Here is a 21,651-nt window from a genome sequence, read left to right as displayed (position 1 = left end):
ATTAGTCGTGTGGGATTAAAAAAGAAATAATGAAATGCGTCTCTGTATTTTGTTTTTGTTGTGTATTATATAATTTGCTAATGACTTGGGGTTTGTTGCTTCTTTCAGTCCTCACACTGATAGTGGGCATACCTACTCCCTTGTGTAAGTAGAGTTCTTATTCAATTGTTCTTCCTTAACCTTTTTCTTTTTTACAATCTTGATTGACAGACACCCTCTCTACAAGGTTCAACATTTCCCTGCATCTGCAACAGCCCACTGCAATGGCTTGTTTATGTCTGCTGGGGGTGGGGTGGGGTGGGGGTGGGGGAGAGGGAGGGGAGGAGGGAGAAAATATAAGAAAATGTTTAGTGGTCTTGGCATTTTTATTTGCCTAGTACTGGTGAAAACCAGGAGAGAACTTGACCAGTTTTTCTTCTGGTAGAATAATCAATTAAAAAAAAAGGCATCAAGTATTGTCATTTAGTTGATATTTTTGATGTTTTCCTTTTTGGTTACATTTTTATCCTCCCTTGCATCCTGCTGTGGGTTATTAAAACTACTAATATGTGTGTTTGGCGTTACCTTCTGGTAGTTTATGATTCTATTTTTCAGTGATTGAGCTATCTCTGCTTCAGAATCTTATGTTTTAACCAGATGTTGACACTGTGCTATAACCTCTTTCATATTGGTATTAATAAGTAGCTGCTGTTATTTTTCACCTGATTTCTTTACTACAGTAATTTGGTAGTACAAATCATTTCAATCAATGCAAATATTTGTCACAAAATACAAGCTTTCTGGCCTGAGCCAAAGTTGCTATTAAGATACCCCAGGCATTGCTGAGCTTTGAAAGTGCTCGCTAAGTGGTTCAGGTAATAATCTATCCCCCGCTGAATACCTGAATAGTCAGCTGATTGCAACCTAGCCAACACATTTGCCTATTGCACCATATGCCTTTTACCAGTCACAAGGAGTGTCAAATTTGTATGACACTGACCTGGCAGACTGTCTCTGTTGGCACAGATAACAGGCTTTTTTATAATGACAAAGTATGGCGTTTGACTATCCTTAACAAAAGCAGTAGCATAATACACATTGAAGGGGCCCCTTCAAATGAGCTTTGTTTATCAGATTTATTGCTTGCATTATTTTGCATTAGATTATTAAGATTCCTTGGAGAATACTACAATTCTGCAGAAACAATATAGAGATGGCATTGAGTTAGGTGTGACATTGTTGGATGTGACATTGTGTTGGATGTGACATTGCATTGGATGTGACATTGTGTTGGATGTGTCATTGCGTTGGATGTGACATTGCATTGGATGTGAAATTGCGTTAGATGTGACAGCTTGGAAGGTATAAATGTGAATGGAGCCTTAGACTTAATAGTTACACTAGCTGCATGATCATTTTTAAGGAACTTCATTGACAAAAAGAGACATTCTGATAATTGTTTGTATGGATTATATTGCTATTTAATATCTGAAGTTCAACAGATTTGGTAAGATTCTGGTAAGTTTTTCTATCCAGAAAACAAATTTGCATGCTTAAGCTTTATATTTAGCTAGCTTTCCCAGCAGCAGCTATCATGCCCATTTCATAAAAAAGAAAATCAAGATGGGTCTTTTGGTAGGTGATATGTATTTTAAGTACCATGGACTACGAGATTAAATTTGGTTTATAGAAATAGTTTTTTTGCATAATATTTAACATTTTACCAAAGATTGTATCATATTTTCATTGTGATTTTTATCCAATTTGTATTAAGACATGCACAGGAGCAGGCTACCTATGAAGCCTGTGTATTCAAAGATAGGTATGGTATCTTAGATTATTTGTTATAGGGCCATTCCATGATACTTCTTCAAGACTACTATGGAATGGCCCAGAATGAATTCATCACAACATTTCTACGTATTATCAGTTTTTGGACAACCGTATTATTCATCACCATGATTTCTGTGTATGTTTCTCCTCCGTTTTTATTCATATTTTTTTCTCATGTTTGATTTGAATTGTTATTGAAAGTTTAAGTAAATATATCACTTTGGTTATTTATTTTGTGCCCAACCCTAAGATAATTATGTTTATTTTGGTTGATTGTATAAAAAAAATCAAAGACTTCGGTGATCAGTAAACAACTTTTTTCCGTGTCTTCGTGCTTTTATTTGCAGATGGTGTGCAGTGGTGCATGCTTAATCACCTTCCATGATGTTTGGTTTTCAGACCATGTTGTCATGCAATTTCCATTTCATGTTGTCACTTTTAACTTGAAAATCAGCGTGTTTATTGATAACCCAGAAAATTGTGTGTATTTTTAATACACCTGTTAAATTGATTTCTTTTCCAAGTCTCCCCAACAAGTTGTAACATGAGCATCCCAACACTATATTTGGCCCTGTTGTCAGAAGTAATTAATTAATTAATTAATTAATTAGTTAGGCCTTTGGTTATGAATTATGTGTATCAGACTGGTTAAAAGACTATGTCCCAAAAATGATCAAAACTTTCACTCACAACCTGTTGTTTTGTATATTTACTTATTAAATGTTTCTAAGTAAACTACTAAAATAAATTTTGATTACTACTAACAGAAAACGAAAGTTAAAAATCCTTTTCCTTAGATCAGAAAATAAAAGTAAATAGTTGCAAATTCACACTGCACACGAGGGATGAACAAAATCATTCAAAGCTTCTGAAAAACCACCACTTTCCAGCACTGTCCTGAGGTGTATATTTAGACCAGGGTGCTGTTTTCTCTCTCAACACCCAAATACCATAGTAAAGACAAGGTAGTAGCTCCACCTGTAGTCCTGACCCTGCCTGAATGTCAGGCTCTCTGTGGAGAAGGTTACCCCCACATTACTGACATTTACACTGTACACACTCACATAGTTTGGTATATGATGGGGAAGGTTAGCGTAGGCCCTAATGATGATCAAAGAGAACCACAATACTATAATTACGAGGAAATATGCGTAGAGAAGATTTTTAGTAGTGAGGGGAGGGGGTTAAATAAAAACTGTATACGACTGGACTGTGACTTTGAATTAATACAGATCGAGTCGACGAGGGATCAGAATGCTGAACAAATTAATTTTGAATCTCAATAATCATTTATTCAATTAATGTACATTGTCAAATACTGTCACCAAATATGACCATCTAACCATCTGACATTAGAAAATTACATCACCCACTTGTGTTTAATTAGTATTTTATTTGTATGTTGCTTTTCATTATAAAGGTTAAAAGAAAAGAAAATGGGTGTTTCTTCACAATGATACTCTTGAAATCTATTCAATAAAGATAAATGTCCTAAGTAATGTAAAAATGCATTGACATCTCATTTTATTCTCTTAATTGTTGTGTCATTTAATGAATTATTTCTTGAATTGTCTGCACACAAATCATATGTTTATCTCCTTTCACTTTCACTTCCAGACCAGATGCAGAGGGCGCCCCCAATGATGGCTACAGTAGCCCAGAACATATGGATGACAAGAACGGCAACTTTACTAAGGAGGATGATGTAAGTTTATAACACTATACCTACAGGTGTTTCACATTGCTTTTAAGCAATTTAAATTCCTAATTGATAAAATAACACTATCAATGACACTACAATAATTTTTTTTTTTTAATCCTGATCTTAAAAACAGCTATCATATTTTAGGACTGATGTTAAAGGTTTTTGTTTGTTTGTCTGTTTGTTGTTTTCTTTCAGTAATAGTATTTGGACTTTCAGGATATCTTTGTTGAAAGTGGTAAAAACTAAAATGTACTTTGTCTTGTTCTGTCTAGTGTTTTCTGTACTTTATTAGTCAAGGCAAAGGAGCAGGTGATCTTGGCTGTTTTCACAAATAACTGCATTGATTTTTATGGTAACAAGAGAGCAGCAACCACCCCTTTGGCTAATGGCAGGGAAACTCTCTACTAGATAAAAAAAGGAAAGGAATCATTTTCATGCTGAAGCATGAACTTAAGAATAGGCCTCTAATTGGTTTCTCTTCATTTTGGTTATTATTTCGTCCAATAATTCTAGAATGGTTTGGCTGTACAGAATATTCAAGAAAAAAAGAGTATGTTGACTTCCGTGCCTGTGGCGCCATCAGGCATGGGAAGGTGTAAGGTGGGCAAATTAGGGTTCGTGTTCTCACAGTGGCAAAAGTTTGGGGGGAAGGAGTAAGTTTTTCCTTTATGTAACCCAAAAAGAACTTGCATATTAGTGTGAAGGAATAATGAAAAGAGGTATATAGTAAAGGAAAAAGTAAAGAATGAAAAAAGGAAAAGTTGAACATTATTAATCAAGTAAATATTGAATAAAAAGAGAGTTAAAGAGACTAACAGGAAAATAGCTCACCAGTGGATGACCATTTGTCTCATTAAGACCCTCTCTCATTATTGCCCACTCTGTAGTAACTCATACATAGTACTATAGTTCGTGAAATGCCGTCTCCTAGAGTCATGCATATTACATGCGGGGGTCGTTATGTGAGGGTGTGCTGCACGCAAGCCACAGGGGGATAACACTCCATCAATATTACATGCTGTCAAGTTTGGACACGCTAATTAGCACCTCCTTAGACATGGGGTCATGTATGGTGTTTATTATACAGAGGAGGGGCTTAAACTTATTATGGCTTTTTTCGCACCAGCATTGCCACCCTGTGTGTGTGCAGATATATGTATTCTTGATCATGCAGATGAAGGGCCCTTACTTATAACTTTTGTTACATTGACTGCACGCTTTAGCTGAACTTGAAGTCAAAGAAAGCAAAATCTTGGAATCTCTGCTTATATATGTGGTCCAGGACTATGGATAAACTAACAGCATGGGGTTGATACAGTCTACTTCCCAGGATGCACTGGTGGTAAAGGTGCCCCGGCCCATGGATAGGGGTCGCCACGCAGCATCATGAAATCTCGAAATTGCAGCCAAATCCGAAGACATGAACCGAGTGGATTTGCAATTAGCTCAATTAGTTATAAATACTTAACTGCCTGCGTTACTATGCTATTGCATGTCTGTGCCTTCAGGGCCAATTTAATACCCATCCTACTGATTAAGGACTGGCATGTGCTGCGTGGACGAGAATCACAGAAGACGCCTTGATAATGGGTCTTCCATTAACGCAGCATGCCGGATTAGCATCATCTTTATTAATTTGCTTCAGCAGCTCTTGCAAAATTGACCCTATCTGATATTGATTAGGAATTTTCTCGGATGAGCTAGCTCCTTGAAATTGATTTCTGGGATATTGTGTCGTTAATGCCTGAGAGAGCTCGAGGGCGTGCACGTGTCACGAGGAAAATTCAGGTGGTGTTAATATTTCAGTATTTGCAGGAAGGGTCTTGTGTATCTGTTCAACCGTGCATTCCTAATGTCTGTCTGCTTTGCCACTCCTTTATTGCAGGTGTTTTGTCAGATATTTCATTTCTAAATTCTTATGATTATTTTCTTCCAAGTAATAAAAGGAGGATGAGTTGTTGGTCTGAATATTTGATATCTTTTGATTTTGACATTGATCATAAAAGCCTCAGTCTCACACTGTTTGCCATTCCTCCCTGAAAAAAATCAATGATCTTTTTTCTTATGTGCTTTTCACTCTAGCGCTGTTTAAAGATGTAAGAGTTTGGGTTTAAGTCAATATACATAATACTTCTTGTGTTTTCAGTCTAAGAATGGAGATAATATCAGGGGTATCCATTTTTTTTTCGAAAACATTATAAAATAATTTGTTTTTATTATACATTGTCAAGTAAAATATTGTCAAAAATACAGTTCTCAGAATATAATTAAATACAATTTCATCCCTTTTGATTGCAGTTTTAGAAAAAAAATTTAATATTATTGAATTTCTTGAATATTTAGTACTGCAGTCTGTGCAGGTTGTTTGTTTTTTAGGAATCAAAACAAAAAAATGTGATATTTATATTTGCATATGATAGATTAAGATTGACATAAAAGACATCGTGATTGCAGCAGTAAAATAACCGAATTGTCGCCATTATTTCAGCAGTAACCAGCGTATAGGTAGCATCAGGTATATGATAACCATTGCTGTTCTAGCTTAATGCATGCCTTGCTGTTGTAATGCCATTGCATGCAGGGGTTGATCCAGGTATCTGTTAGGAAGAGGGAGGGGGGGGTCCTCAGCCTTCTCTGCCCACTGCCCACCCCAACTGCCTGTAGACCCTTCATCACAAGAGAGGTATAGAATTTTAAAAAAGAAAAGAAATCCTTCGAAGTCCTGGATCCACTTCTGATTTATTTTATTTTTTAATTTTTTTTTGCTTGTCTTTGTAGCGCATTTTGCTATTAATGACGAGGCAAACTTGCCTATTTGGGGGTCATTTCCAGTCAATTTGTGACATTTTAACTCAGTATAGACGTCCTCAATCATTTGATAATGATTTATAAACATGAGAATCACCCTCACTGCCCTGCTGCATCCAGTGCCATTTGGATAGGTCACTCACTGTTAGATTGGTCTCCTATCATAGTTGGTGTAGTCTGAGCTGAACTGTCACAAGTAAAGTGGAAATGCGACCCAGAGCTATGTGCATCAAAGCTGGGCACAAGGTTAAAGGTGTGGCGTTACTGTCCTTTTTTAACATGCACCTGCATTGCCGTTCTCTCCTCAGAGTGCATTATTGATAATTACTTAATGTGGGTGCCATTCCTTATCATGTAGAGCAAAAAAATTAAAATGATAATAATTAATTGCAATCTGTAGATTTGTTTTTAGAAGTTGCAACCATTTTCTTTCTAACAAATTTAAAGTACTAGTATTCAATCCATGTTTGAAAAAGTCCCAGCGTCATAATTTCTTTTTCATATTTTGCAAAGATATTTCCTTAGTTCATATCATAGAATTGAAAAGACCCTCAACTAAAAGTCCCTGGTGTCTATATATCCTGTAATGTAGGGAAAGACACAGCTCAGTAGGTTTGTACACACAAGGTGTGGCAAAATGGTTAACCTGTTGTGTACGAAGTCAAAATAGAAATCGTGGTACTGTTTCACTAAAAAGGGACATTACTGTTCAAGGAATTGAAGAGGAGATTAAAGGTGGCGCTAGCAGTTGGTGGCCCAAAGGGGGAATGTGTTAGGTGTGACAGCTACAACTGAACCAAATGCACTGAAGTGAAAGTAGGGATTTGGACTTCCAGCCCAATTATCTCTCTGAAATGAAGCATGAAATTGATCAATTATTTATGTTTAGAAAAATAATAATGGTAAAAGATTATTTGCATCTCCCATTCGTGTATGAAGATGTTTGCAAACCCAGCACAGTCTAGGCAACACAGTAGGTTTTAGATCGAAAGCTCAGAAATGAGAACAGGAACATGTTCTGTTTTATGTTTTTGGGACCAAGTGTAAATGTCTCACATGTTTTTGTAACAGACTTTCATTCCAGGCCAATATATATCTAATAATGTTGAAAAATAACAAAGTCTCCTTGTCTCGACTCTGTATTTTTTCTTTCCACTTTTTACAACAGCTTTGTCTTAAGATGTCTTGTATTTTCTTAGCCCTTTCTCAAATAAACTGGACCTTAGAGCAGGTGAGGGAGAAGAGGTCCGCCATTGGTGTTGTCTTGGCTTTTAGTTGGGGATAACATTTTCTTTGACACAGTAGCATTATTATTTATTATGATTTCACTGTTTATATTCAATGTGATATATTTGATGTTGTCACTGTTGTGTGTGTGTGTTATTGTGATCATCAGAGTAAGCATGACATCTCGTTGTATGTGATAAATGTTTTATGGTCATTCACACGTGCTTCTCAGAAAAAAGACAGGACCATGAACTGTCCGCCATCTTGAATCCTCCGCCCTCTCACATACACACAGACACAGGCAGACCAATTTACCTACATCTAAGACTGGGTTCCCATACCTAGGTCAATCTAACAGAACTGATCCATCCCTGAGGTGTTTCTTGTTAAATTGCTTTCAGCTTAAGCGGCTTAGATGTCTGGCACGCCTACTGAAGCTGCTAAATGATAATTAATTACTCCCTATCTGCTTCAGTAGGCGTGACCGACATCTAGGTTGCTTGAGTTGATTGTGATTAAGCGAGAAGGTGGGGTCTGGGAATGGTCCTGAAATCAAATTAACATTTGCACCAACACTGAATTTCTTGAAGTAAATTGTGGATGTGTCTCAGATGGACCAACTAATTTTTGAAAAAGTTGTAATTTCCTCTTTTGTGAACAAAAGTTGGTTTTGCAGAAAAAAATATTTATTTAACACGTAGTTGTTGTGTAGACAGAAGTAGGGCATGATTCGTCATTTATTTATGTATTCTAAATCATATATTTTTATGACTAATGGGTGGCCATTGTGTTTGTTTGTGTGAAACTTTTATCTGTTTGATTTAAGTGTGTAAAATGTGTAAAATTTCATTCATGTTGAAATCTATTGAAGTATGTTTTCATGGTTATTGCCCTCTGCATAATCCGTTATATTGATTCCTATCAGTTGGTTTATCTTGTACTGTGAATAACTCTTCACTATGCATTGGTAAAGAAAAAAAAACATTTCCTTTTGTGTTTGATTTGCCACACTAAATTGCAAGATTTGGAAATGGACATTTTCATATGAAGTTTTTAAAAATCTGCGTAACATGATTTATCTATCAGTGGCTAATTCAAATTATTTAAATGTTTCATGTATAATCCTTCTTATAATAATTATAATTAGATAGGAAACAAACCATTGAAAATGATTTCATTCTTTACCCAACCATTTGGCAACCTTGACCTTTTCAATCCCCTTCAACATAAAATTGTCAGGTGTGAGGAAGCATGTTTGATCAAATGTTGATGTGATTTGTTACTAATTGAGAGTGAAACTTTGGTTTCTTTTGTGATATCAGCTTGTATGTAGAAAATTGTGACAGATATAACAAGAAGAAATGTAAAATTCTGTAAACAATGTAACACTGTTTTTATTTCCAGCCTTTGAAGAAAAATGTGGAGGGTATTGTATATGCCGATCTTCAGATCCACGGAAAACCTGCAGTACCCAAACGCAAAACACAACTCAAAGTGCCTGAAAACACGGAATACGCAGAAATAAAAAGAGTTTGAAACAGAATATATGGTAATGACTTGTCAATGGGGAAAAATGTCAGTTTTACTGATACCATATTTTTAAGTCATAATTTCTTAAAATAAGAGCATTAATTCCTATGGTTAGTACAAAATTTAAAGGAAGCAGCTGCAGACTACCTTATAGTTTTATTTTATGCATTAAAAGCACCACAAATGCTTTTGTAAAGAATATACAATTTTTATGATTTTAAAATGATGTATCTGAAAGTCTGATAATTTTTGCCCATTGAAAAGATCGAGTCATTATCTGAAGTATTAAACCGCTTTTGATAAAAATAGTCAACATGCCTGTGCATGCCTGTGTGTAGTTGGGTGTAGTTATGCCTTTTGATGTCAGAATTTAGTAGTTGTGCAGCATTGGGTAAATTGTAAGTTGTAACAGCAGCAAACTTTGTAGTTTTTAGCCCAGAAACTTCTGTATATGGATTACACTTTTTTAAAAAAAGGAGCAAAATTTCATTTTTGAAAATGATCATAATCTGAATCACAAAGGCATATCACTAACTTCCAGCAAGGTCACTGGTGGTTGACTTGCTCCATTTTAAAGCACTTTTTTTTTACCAGATTTTAGGAACGTGATTAATGGATCCTGTTTTTGTTGAATTATCGTGAAAATTTTAAAGTTTCATCCTCACTAATTTTATTGTATAACTTCAACTGGTTATTTGCTGTGCTTTTATTAACTTTATAATAATATGAAATTGTTCAGGGGAAAATGGCTTTGTTTTACACTGTAGTCTAAGACAAGTGTTAAACGAAGGCTGAATCATGAAATGTCTCTCTCACTTCTGGAAGATAAATTACTAGTACCTTACTCCAGCAAGAGCCAAGCTCAGGTGTACTGAGATGTTTTCATTTTGAAGCTTATGGGCCATGTCCCTGGTCATAAGTTTTTATTACTAGTCTAGTGGCAAGTTTTACCATTGGAATGTAGCCATTTTCACAGCAGGCAGTGCATTTTCTGCTTTGCAGTCATTTGAAAATTATAAGAATATTAACGAAGGCCTCATTCAGAATAGGGGACTAACTTGTCAGAGGGGCAAATATGGCCGACCCACTTGAATACTTCCCCACGGGATACCTATTCGATGCCTATAATTGGATTAAATGGCAAGCTTTGTAGTGGGTCACCATGTTTGACCCTGGGACTGGTTAGTCGTCTGTTCTGTATGGGACTTGAGAGAGTCACTTAATCTGGGGGCAGTTATGTCAAAGTTTAAAAAAATGATGTACATTTCGTGATTTTAAAAAACATATCAGCTTCTTTAATATCTACACATATATTGTAGCTTTAGATTATAAGAATGGGAATATGAAATTATAAAAGTCATGATAAATCAATAAATGATAAAAATGTTTTAAAAAATTTAAGTTCGTAGAATTATGTAGACAGTTCCTGAAAATGGGTAATGGCTTCTTTTTATTTTGTAACTTAATTGCAAACTTTTTTTGATACATCGTTTATACACATTAATATATTCAATGAATCAGGATTTTAGGCATGTAGGGTGCGTGATGTTCATCAGCAAAAAAGGAAAAGAAAAAAGGGTCTTTTTGTTAGACCATGGAAATATCATTCTTATAAAATATAGTTTTTATTCGTCAATATTGTTTTACATTAAAATTAACTTTTTCCATATTAAAAATAACTTGATTTAATTTTTGAAAGCTCCAATAAAGCTGTATATAAGGGTGCAGTAGTTTTAGTGTGCTGTCTTCTCTAACACAATATTGCTACTACAACCTGCTTAAAGCTTTTGCTCTACTATGGCATGCAAAGCTTTTGTTTGGATTTTATTTGTCAGTGTTACAAAGCTTTTGAACCATTCCTATTCACCTGTTCACAAAGCCCATCAATGGACTCAAAGACAAGTCTCAAATTTTTTACAAGTTGCAAAAGGAGTATTGCATATTTGGTTTGTTTGATTTCAAATGCTTCGTGATCACAAAAAGTGTTTTTATCTTCATCATTTACTTTCTCTGCAATATGCTATAATTATTTTCATTATTATAATTATTATATCTATTTCTTCTACATTGACTTCTAGTTCTGCATTGAATACCCGCGTATCTCATATGATAGGCTCAGTGTGGTGTTAATTATGATTTGAGTTTTTAAGAAATACATTTTTGTACAAGTCACATTTTACTGTGGTGAGCATCTTTTACACATTAATATTGAAATGTGTTAAACCAGATTTTCTTTTATGGTCTGAACATGACTTCTTAATCTCTCCCTATCATGTGGACATCACAAAAAAGAAAAAAAAAATCCATATTTGCAGTCACATTTTTTTGTGCAGAAATCTATACATAAGGTTTTCTTATTAGTTTTGGCCAGAAAGAGAATCATTTTGTAAGGTATAGTCATTCTGAACTGACAATGACATACCGTTATTGTATATATGTACTTGTAAAGCAGAAAAGATATTGTATCAGAAGGTTTGAACTTTAATAGTAATAGCATTTATTTGTGTATTATATTTTCAGTTTTATTTTGAATTTTTAACACATCTTCTGGTGCTGTAGGGGAAGCAGTATAGTATTAGTGTGATAATATAGCCTGTAGATAGAAAGGAGCTGAGTGTTACGCTATACAGTAATATACGGACGACCAAAAGTTATTTTTTACTTAAAGGACTGATGCCTTCCTTGGTTTTTGGGTCTTGGTTATTGTACCACCAGCGTTAGCGCTGGCGGTACACATGGTTTCGGTCTCGTCCGGATCGTTCCGCCGGCTCCGCCGGACGGCTACCGTTACCGCTTCTCCTCCTAGACGGTAAGGCCCCCCATACCCATCTCATGGATTTAGGTCACCTATAATCTCAACTCGTTCCACGTAAAATTTGGGCTTTGTCGGTATTGGGGTCTGGGTGTGGCACTCATTGCAATGCACCCTTGTCTAAAAATGGCAAAATTAAATGCTAATTATCTACCCTACGGAAGGAGTTATGGGAAAAATTTCTATAGACGGCTTTCCAAAAGTCATATGTGTAGATTTCAAATATACCCTTGGATTTGACCTTTGACCTTTACTTCAAGGTCAAATGGGCCAAAATTTTCAAAAAAATGAAATTTTTTAGGAAAAAAAAATTTTTTGCCCTGTTATTCAGACACCACACAGACTTAACCAATAATATTATTGGAAAGTGTTACCCTTCAGGTCATCTTTGATCTCCATGAATTTGGGGTCAATCGGTGCATTTTCACGGGAGTAGCGGCCATAAGATACCGAAACTGAAAACTGTCTCTAATTCGGGAACCGTTAATGCTAGAGACCCATTCTTTTTTGCATTTTGTAGAGCATGTAAAGCCCAACACTGGAGGTGGTCTCGGGTTTTTTGTATTCCATACGGTTTTCGAGTTACGCTGTATCAAAAAGTACATATTGGTGGTAAAAGCAAAATGTGCAGTACGGTAATGGATAATAAATTTTGAACTCTGGAAAAATAAAACATTAGGCTTGGCAAAGCAGACAACTTGTGTTCAAAAATGACATTATTTCATCAAATTTGAACTTCTGAAACTTCAGAGCACCTCTTATTTCAAGAATTTTGACCAAAATGACATTTTCTTTATTTTAATTAATTTTTTCTGTACGAAATTTAAGGCACATTATGGTAACTCCAAAATTATAACATCTAGTCCCTTATATCTCCAAAACTGGCAGAGATAGGTCCATAGTTACTATTGAAGTTGAATAGGAAGTCATATACTGGCAATCTTACTATGACCTGAAATTGACCTTTGACCTACTTTTCACCATGAACTGAACTTTGCAAATTTTTCTTCCCTTTTATCTCCAAAACTGGCAGAGATAGGTCCATAGTTACTATTGAACTTGAATAGGAAGTCATATACTGGCAATCTAAATGTGACCTTAAAATTGACCTTTGACCTACTTTACACCATGAACTGAATTTTGCAAATTTTGCTTTCCTTTTATCTCCAAAACTGGCAGAGATAGGTCCGTAGTTACTATTGAACTTGAATAGGAAGTCATATACTGGCAATCTATATGTGACATTAAAATTGACCTTTGACCTACTTTTCACCATGAACTGAATTTTGCAAATTTTGCTTTCCTTTTATCTCCAAAACTGGCTGAGATAGGTCCATAGTTACTATTGAACTTGAATAGGAAGTCATATACTGGCAATCTAAATGTGACCTTGAAATTGACCTTTGACCTACTTTTCACCATAAACTGAACTTTGCAAAATTTGCTTCCCTTTTATCTCCAAAACTGGCAGAGATAGGTCCATAGTTACTATTGAACTTGAATAGGAAGTCATATACTGGCAATCTAAATGTGACCTTAAAATTGACCTTTGTCCTACTTTTCACCATAAACTGAACTTTGCAAATTTTGCTTCCCTTTTATCTCCAAAACTGGCAGAGATAGGTCCATAGTTACTATTGAACTTGAATAGGAAGTCATATACTGGCAATCTAAATGTGACCTTGAAATTGACCTTTGACCTATTTTTCACCATGAACTGAACTTTGCAAACTTTTCTTCCCTTTTATCTCCAAAACTGGCTGAGATAGGTCCATAGTTACTATTGAACTTGAATAGAAAGTCATATACTGGCAATCTAAATGTGACCTTGAAATTGACCTTTGACCTACTTTTCACCATGAACTGAATTTTGCAAATTTTGCTTCCCTTTTATCTCCAAAACTGGCTGGGATAGGTCCATAGTTACTATTGAAGTTGAATAGGAAGTCCTATACTGGCAATCTAAGTGTGACCTTGAAATTGACCTTTGACCTACTTTTTATCATGAACTGAACTCTGTTTATTTCTTTCTCTTTTAACTTCAAACTTGACAGAGATAGGTCCATAGTTACTCTTGAACTTGAATAGGAAGTCATATACTGGCAATTTACTGTGACCTTGAAATTGACCCTTGACCTACCTTACGAAGAACTTAAATTTGATTGTACCATATATATTTTTTGCAATAGTTTAAAAATTCTTGTTGATTGCATTTTTACAGCTTGTCAAGCACAAAACTGGTGGCTGTGTCCCTTATTTTGTGTATGTGGGGGTCTATACGAATGCGTTTGCTCCAGCTGGTGGTACAATATTTGGAGGCGGTATCGCCTCTCTGATCCTCTAGTTTTATTCACCTTCATTGTGAGTCCTAACACCCAAACACACATTGTTGGCTAGACAGGCCCCAAATCCTGGGGACAATTTTGGATACAAATAGAGTATTGTAAATACTGTTAAGTTTCTAAAACTAAATATCATTTCTATGAAATCTAAGATGAGATGACTTCATTTAGAAAAAATATGGTCAGGTGTGCATTTTATGCACCTGCTGGGAGTTTAGCAATGTTCACTGTTGATCTTGAAGCAAAAATTAAGACGGCTAAGGAGTTCAGCCCCCCAGGATACAACAATTACTCAAGACTAATCCTCAGAATAACTTGACTTGCAAAAATAAATATAGGATAAGCAGGGATGAGATTTTCCCAGACTTTTGAGATTGATGCAGATCTACAATTAAGACTCTGGGGGTGGGGGGTAGGGGTAAATTTCGTCCATGCCTCTGCCCCTGGACCCTGTAGAGGGCCTCAGCAGCCCCCTGGACCCCACGCCAAATTTTCAAAATTCAGTCCCATCCCTGTACAAGTACTAATTATATAAGAAAGAGATATTATATTTGTTCAAAAGCATTGTGATTGTAGGGAATAATTGGGTATTTATAGGTCTTTAGGGCATGAAATCATATTTTAATTATAATTTTTGTTTGGTAACTAATCGTTGTCATCAAGGCCATGTATACCGTATTTTGCACATATATGTTTTCATACTCTCATAGAACATTTATGCCACTGATAATTTTTTACTTAATCATTGTAGCTTTTGACAAAGATATATTTTATGTGCATTAAGCTGTTTATAGAAAAGAACCCAGACAAAATGTACAACTATAAATGTCTATGTACCTGGCTGTCATCTTATCTGGCACACTGTAGATTTAAAGCATGTCTTACTGGTTTATTATGCCATGAGCAAATAATATGCTATCTGCTTTGAAAACCCGTCAGCCCCTCAGGTGTTTTTGAAATTACTTGCTGTTAAGATCCACTTTGCAGGTATTATAGCCACATGTGTCAAGCTTCAAGTGAATGAATGAGAATGACATATTGCACACAGGTGACAAGCATCTGATATTAAATAATACACAGTACAATATGCAGCTGTCTTCCATGACCCACAGTAAATGAAGGAACCTCCTACCCAAAACCCCTGCGACCTGCATTCATGTGGTATTTCCACTGAACTTAAATTTAAGTGACAAACCTTCTCCATAAGCTAAGATAAAAAGATGTACCCTTCTGCCATTAGGATTCAGTAATGAATGTCATCTCAATTTTCATAAATCTACCTAGGGTAGATAAAAAGATGTACCCTTCTGCCATTAGGATTCAGTAATGAATATCATCTCAATTTTCATAAATCTACCTAGGGTAAAAGCACAAATATAGGGGTCCCTCCCACAATCCTTATATATATACTTGTGTGTGTGTGTGTGTGTTTGATGAAAATTTATGCTCTCATAATTCAATTGCCCTACCTCATCCCCTTTCAACAAAAAATATTATAATAATGAGTTATTTGTACAAAAAGTATTGTGTTCAAAAATATTAATTTTGTACATTATGATCCCATAGAAATACTTAGTGAATGGTCCAACTTACACAGGCCTCCTGGTGCAAACACCATGACCCACCACCATATATTTAACATAGAGATGTGATGAAACCAGTGGAGAAAGGTAACCTGGTCATTCTTCTTCCTCAACACCATTAACACAGTGTCCATCAGTTCTATGGCTTTGGAGAAGAAGTACCACCATAAAACTTTGGCAACCTGGATAAAAAGAACATTGAATACTTTATGAGCAAACACCTTTCCTAGCTAAATATCAAAATCAAAAAACAATCTTCATGTCTGAACTGTTTATTTACCAAAATGCTTACATTTCTTTTGACAATAAATTATTGCAACAGAAATGTCAAATACTAATGCATGATTTTAAGTTTCTATAAATTAGTGCCCAAAAACAATTTTCAAAAATATGTTTCAAAAATAGTTTTGGCATATCAAGGTCCACGCAATACATAGTACTTTTTCTTACCCTCAGCTCTTTGGGATCGTTCACATCTACAGTTTCTACATCGTATTCTGCACAAAGCAGGCCATAATTGGCAGCAAAGGAACTCAAAAATATCTGCAAAGAAGAAACAAGTGACCAAAAATTAGCTAAAAGTTGTCTGTTTCAAAGAGTGCTATTTTACAGGGAACTGCCTTTGGAAATCTTGTAAGGAATTTGCAAAGTTACTTCAAATTCAATAAAATCTATATTGGATTTTGGTACTATCACTCAACTCACTAACCTTCTAATTTCTACCAGGCCCACAGATTGATTTTTCACTAGATATTCACAAATATGTCTCAAGATAAATGATGGTACTTTTCTGCACTGTGCATCAGAGAAAAGTGCACATAATTATCTGCCACTTTGTAGAGGGTGCTAATCTTCCAGGGGTCCTTACAATGTCTTAGCACTTATGAACAGCACTCTAATGAGTTCTAAACTCAAACATAAAACAGCTACATGCATTCCTTGGAAGTGCAATTTTTGAGCAGGGATAGTTATTTTATCAATACAAGAAAAATAAATGATCTAAAAAGCAACCTGGAGAAAAAATTGAAGGATTCAAGAAAACAAAAACCCTGTTTACTATCCCATTAAGTGTGTTGTAATAAAAGAAATAGAAGAGGAAAAGTAATAATAATCCCACTGCCAAACATTTGTGTAACAGATTTGCCAGAGATGTATTGATCACATGGAATTCATTACCAACAATTTTCCAGCAAAAACTAATTTTTATTTTATTTAATAACCAATTATTAAAAGACATTCTTACAGACTATCATGTTTTTAAAGTTCTTTTTGTACTTTCTGTACAGCAAGGTAAGACAAATGATAAAAAACAAATATATCAAATTTGGCAAAAAAAGGTATGTTTAACTTGAATTTGAGAGAACCCTAGATCGAGACTCAATTAAGAACATTTAAGTATTTATCCAAAGTATTTTCACTGGATAAAATACCTCCAGCCTAAAAGTTTATTTCAGTGAGAAATGAAATACTACATATACATGTAGATCTATAGTTGTTTGCTGTTAGCTAATGGCCAATCTGGCAAAGCTTTCACAAATATGGTCCTACATGTATAGTGTAAATGAGGTCGGATATGTGTCATGCATTCATATACACAAATAAATCTCAAACCTCTTTTAAACTTTGAGGTTGTTCACATTTGTGGATTTTTTTATTCCACCTGGGTGTGCTACGAATAACCATTATATCACCCATCATCTATGACATATTTATGATATCACTTACCTCAATCACCATGTAAGCAGACAAAACAACCAGACCCATGTTGTATGCTACCAGCAACCCTTGCACTTGCAATGGCTTTCTGTTTTTCATGAATACTGGTCCAAGGTATACAAATGCTACATATAATACTGTGATAAGCCAGACATTGTAAGGTGAATTTCCTATAAGAAGCCAGTCTTTTGTTCTTGGGTCTGGAAAATAGCAAGGAAACTATTAACTGTTCATTATACTGACCTGGCAGCACAGAAAATTTTGCAGTAAAAAAAAAAAAGTCTAAAAATGAACAACTTTCTTCTTTAGCCTTAAGTTGGCTAAACAAAAAGGGCTTGATTTGACTAATTTTAGTCAAATTAAAGCCATTTGGATAACATATTGTCAAAAATGAGGTGATTTGGCTAAGGGAAAAAAATTGCTAGCGCTACCCCAGTATAATGTCACAAAACCTAATGAATGAAATTTCCAATTTAAGTAACGAGAATAAAATTAACTCGATGTGCAAAATGCAATATGCCTTTTACCACATGTCAGCAGAATGACAAGTGCAATATTACAACATAGTCTTTGAGACCATTCCCACAGATATTTAGATCGATCTATCCCCCTGGGGAGTCTCACTAAATTGCTGTCAACTTGGCCGGCTTAAATGTCTGTCACGCTTAGTAAAGCTATTAGGGGGTAATCATCTTTACTTTAGCTGATTCGGTAGGCTTTATAGACATTTATCCTCTTGAACTGACAGCAATTTAGCGTGAGTCCCCAGATGGATCGATCTAAATCTGTGGGAATGCAGTCTTTGATTACCAAATGTGCCTCTACATCCATAACTCCATAACTCCACTTACCTCGTTTGGCCGTTTCATAGTCTTTTAACATTTTCTGCACTGGAGACATGAGTAAATCCATCTTGGAAATTGTTCTGAGCTATCCCTAATCAATATAGGACCTGACAGAGATTAAAGACATTTTCTTATATATTATATCATTTAAACTTTAAGTTAAAGTGAGTAAACTGTTTACATTTATAGTAATCCATCAAAACAGATTTTAAAAAGAATATTTTAGTCCTTTTTTTTTTTTTTTTTTTTTTTTTTGTTATCAGATATACATTTCCTGCCCAATCAAAACCGTACATTCAGTTTGTGCACATTTACTACGTATTCATTTCAATTTTTGTGTTTGGACATCTCAAGCAATCTTTTGCACAGCTCCTGTAAATGCTTGAAAAAGCACTGTTTTGACACTAAAAAATAAACTTTTACTTTTAAAACATTCTTTGCCAGTACCAAAAACTATTTTGCCAAATTTAGGCCTTTATAATCATTGATCCCCCAGCACACTCTCAGTTATGATTGGAGCTATGGTGTTAAAACATTTCATTTCCTATTATATTGGATAGGGCAATAGGGTAGGGAATTAATAAACTCCTAACATATTTATGATTTTTTTTTTTATTACTTTGATCTGAATGCTTTATTGCTTGGGCAAAAGTGCATCCACTCCCAAAACAACATCAGCTTGTGAAAAACAAACAAAAGATAAATAACTTTTATCCATATCAGACTTCATGCAGTATCTTTTTTTTTCTAACTTGTTGAAGGCACTCGGTTACCTTCTTGCATTGAGTCAACACAGTACAGTACATCTAACTGAGTCAACTAGACCGCCTGCCATCAACGTGCTTTAGGTCTATTTTTGAACTGTGACCTAATTTTTTCTCTCACGCCATACGGGGTACAACCTTCATCGCCAATAGTACAAAGTATACCAGCCAGTGTACTGATCAGTGTGAAATTGTCAAGTCCACCTCTGACTCACATACACTGCAATACATATACAATTTGTGAAAGAACTCTGCAAGCTGTCAGGTAAAAGCATAATTTACCATTCTATATTTGTTTAGGCATACCCTACTCCAGCCACTGCTAGAATTTAAATATTAAAAAATGTTTCATTTTACTTTTCTTTGAAAAGGGTCCTGAAAGAACCCCCCTCATCTCTGACATGCCTTACCCGCCTTATAGATTATACCTACCTTATATGCAGTGCGCTGCGATTGATTGTAGTTAGAGACCAGCAATAACTTGAATAGACAGTCTGAGTTAAGGACCTCGGGGCCAATAATAATACAAACATCGAGAGCGTTAACAGACACACCTGAGGTGGTCAGATGAAGCTCGCTAATGAACATTGAGGCATACAGACCAGTCAAGATTGTATAAACCCCAGTGAAGTGATGCTGAAGAACTACTTGAAAATATCGCAGCGTCTAACGGCAATTCATTACCCCGTAACATCACATATTGCATTTTAGCCCCCAAACAAATCAGACTGCTAGTGTCTATAAAGGTATATCAACGTCTGTGGTGCGAGACTCCAGCTAGTAACTTGACCATATGAAAGTATAACACACAAAACGGCGCAAACAAGTCAAAGTTTACCTATTACAAGACCAGCTTCATTCAGTTTTCCTAGCCGGCATATATTAATAGCAACTTTGACTTTGTATGCTTGGATAGCAACGACCGCCCCACGTGCAAACATGTAAATTCCTCATCAGACCGACTCTTTGAGGTGTCGGGGCAGAGAGGCGTCTTGAAATCAACTTTCGTGAGAAATAAAACAAATGACACAAATTACAACATGCTATGGCGAAAAAGTATTGCACATATTTGGAAATGGAGAAAAGTGTCTCACCTTACTCAAGTTGATCTCGCCAAATAAGCTCAGCGTTAATCAGGGAGCATCAATCAGCCGATTCCCATCTGATATGACCTTTGACATACGTCAACCAATCAGAGTCAACGTAAGTGTCCTACTTTCCATGTGACCTAGCCGGTATCTCAGGTAAATAGTGAGTAGGGCCAACACGTGGGAGAGAATCACCGATAATGTAGTTATATAGAAACATTATGATTATTTTTCAAATGGGGATTACGATCTAATAGCGCTGATTCAAATGATAAAATGGAATATGCGAAAACACAACAGCAAATTAAAATTTTCAGCATTTTCATTTCATTTCATTTCATTTCATTTCCATTTTCATTTTCATTTTCATTTAGACTTCTTTTTGTCTTTTCCCGAGACTTACGTTTTTCATACGTTTTGCTTTTGATGTTTCTTTTTCTAGCATGTTCTCAAATATCGGTGAGCATAGCAGTGTGCCTATTCCTTCTACTTCTTGGTGAGGTTTGCAGCAATGAGCAGTATTATAGGTATGTATGTAGGGTGTTTATTTTCCGTCTTCCCGAGTCTCTCTTCCTTGGTATCCCCCCCCCCCTCCCCCCGACTCGACAAACGCCTCGTCATCAAAGGCCTTATAAGTGACGCGCATGGGTGGATGAACGATTAATCTATTTTCTAATATCATTATTTAGCTATCTTGTATCTATTAGCAAAATCACGTTCAGGAAAAAGTCTAAGGGGAGCTCATCCAGAAACCGCGTAGATGAAAAAGTCAAAAGGTTCGCTTTATTTTAGTTTTCAATACAAATACAGACCGTGAAAGCCTGGCCTAAAGATCCTTTTGACTTTACGAGTTTTAAGTAGGAGGCAGAAAGTTACAATAGGGATAAGTGGCGTGTGGCAGTTAAGCGATCATAACGACTCATTCTTTTTTTTCCTTTGATATCGACTGTTCTTATAATTGAGATACGGAATTCAACAAGCGTTTAATCGCAATAGAGAATTTGAGCTAGGAACTTTTATTTACGACACAAAAGTTTATTTGTAAGTTTATTGTTGCTATGGAGAATATCTTTAAAATATTGTACACCTTTTTTAATTTCTAACTTCTATTTTAAAAAAATCTGTAAAATGTGTATTATGCGCTGGCATCAGTTCATTTTCTACGTGCTTCGGTCCATTCGTTCAAACATCTTCGTCATATCCCCACAATATTAAATATCCTTTTTTAAAGAAGTAAATTATTCCTATATGATAAGAAGTAGACAGGATGTAAAGCCCCCACAAAAAGATGAATGTCTTTACGATATATATAAATATCTTTTGAACAACAATATTTAAAAGGAGCGATCATCTGTTTGTTCTCGGAAGTGTAGGCCTATTTTATGAAATAAACCACATACATGTAGGACAAAAAAAATG

The 21,651-nt window shown here is 35.4% G+C and overlaps 1 protein-coding gene and 1 long non-coding RNA gene across 8 annotated transcripts; one reads left to right on the top strand and one right to left on the bottom strand.

Annotated features, from left to right (window-relative positions):
* Positions 1-307: 307 nt before the first annotated feature.
* Positions 308-10,807, top strand: LOC147760943 (uncharacterized). 2 transcript variants are annotated; one of them, XR_015335415.1, is made up of 4 exons: positions 308-1,801; positions 3,430-3,517; positions 6,006-6,032; positions 7,525-8,950. It is a non-coding gene; the product is annotated as an uncharacterized LOC147760943 (long non-coding RNA). The 2 variants fall into 2 exon arrangements; XR_015335416.1 differs by lacking the exon at positions 7,525-8,950 and adding an exon at positions 8,957-10,807 and having other exon boundaries at positions 321-1,801.
* Positions 10,808-13,672: 2,865 nt separating this feature from the next.
* Positions 13,673-20,816, bottom strand: LOC106164401 (very long chain fatty acid elongase 2-like). 6 transcript variants are annotated; one of them, XM_087017093.1, is made up of 6 exons: positions 19,983-20,231; positions 18,387-18,471; positions 17,545-17,735; positions 16,270-16,362; positions 15,594-16,001; positions 13,673-15,516 (listed from the first exon to the last, which is right to left on the bottom strand). In XM_087017093.1, the coding sequence occupies exons 2-5, from the start codon at positions 18,445-18,447 to the stop codon at positions 15,789-15,791; spliced, it is 558 nt and encodes a 185-aa protein (XP_086873219.1). In that variant the 5' UTR covers positions 18,448-18,471; positions 19,983-20,231; the 3' UTR covers positions 13,673-15,516; positions 15,594-15,788. The 6 variants fall into 6 exon arrangements, with proteins under 6 accessions (XP_086873219.1, XP_086873220.1, XP_086873216.1 ...); XM_087017094.1 differs by lacking the exon at positions 19,983-20,231 and adding an exon at positions 19,577-19,976; XM_087017090.1 differs by having other exon boundaries at positions 13,674-15,516; positions 18,387-18,487; positions 19,983-20,230.
* Between the last annotated feature and the right edge of the window lie 835 nt (positions 20,817-21,651).

Source organism: Lingula anatina, chromosome 7 (genome assembly GCF_051362555.1).
Source record: "Lingula anatina isolate TDL-2025a chromosome 7, LinAna3.0, whole genome shotgun sequence".
NCBI classification, from domain to species: Eukaryota; Metazoa; Brachiopoda; class Lingulata; order Lingulida; family Lingulidae; genus Lingula; species Lingula anatina.
The sequence above is the reverse complement of the archived record's forward strand: the minus strand, read 5'-3'. Positions and strand labels throughout refer to the sequence as shown.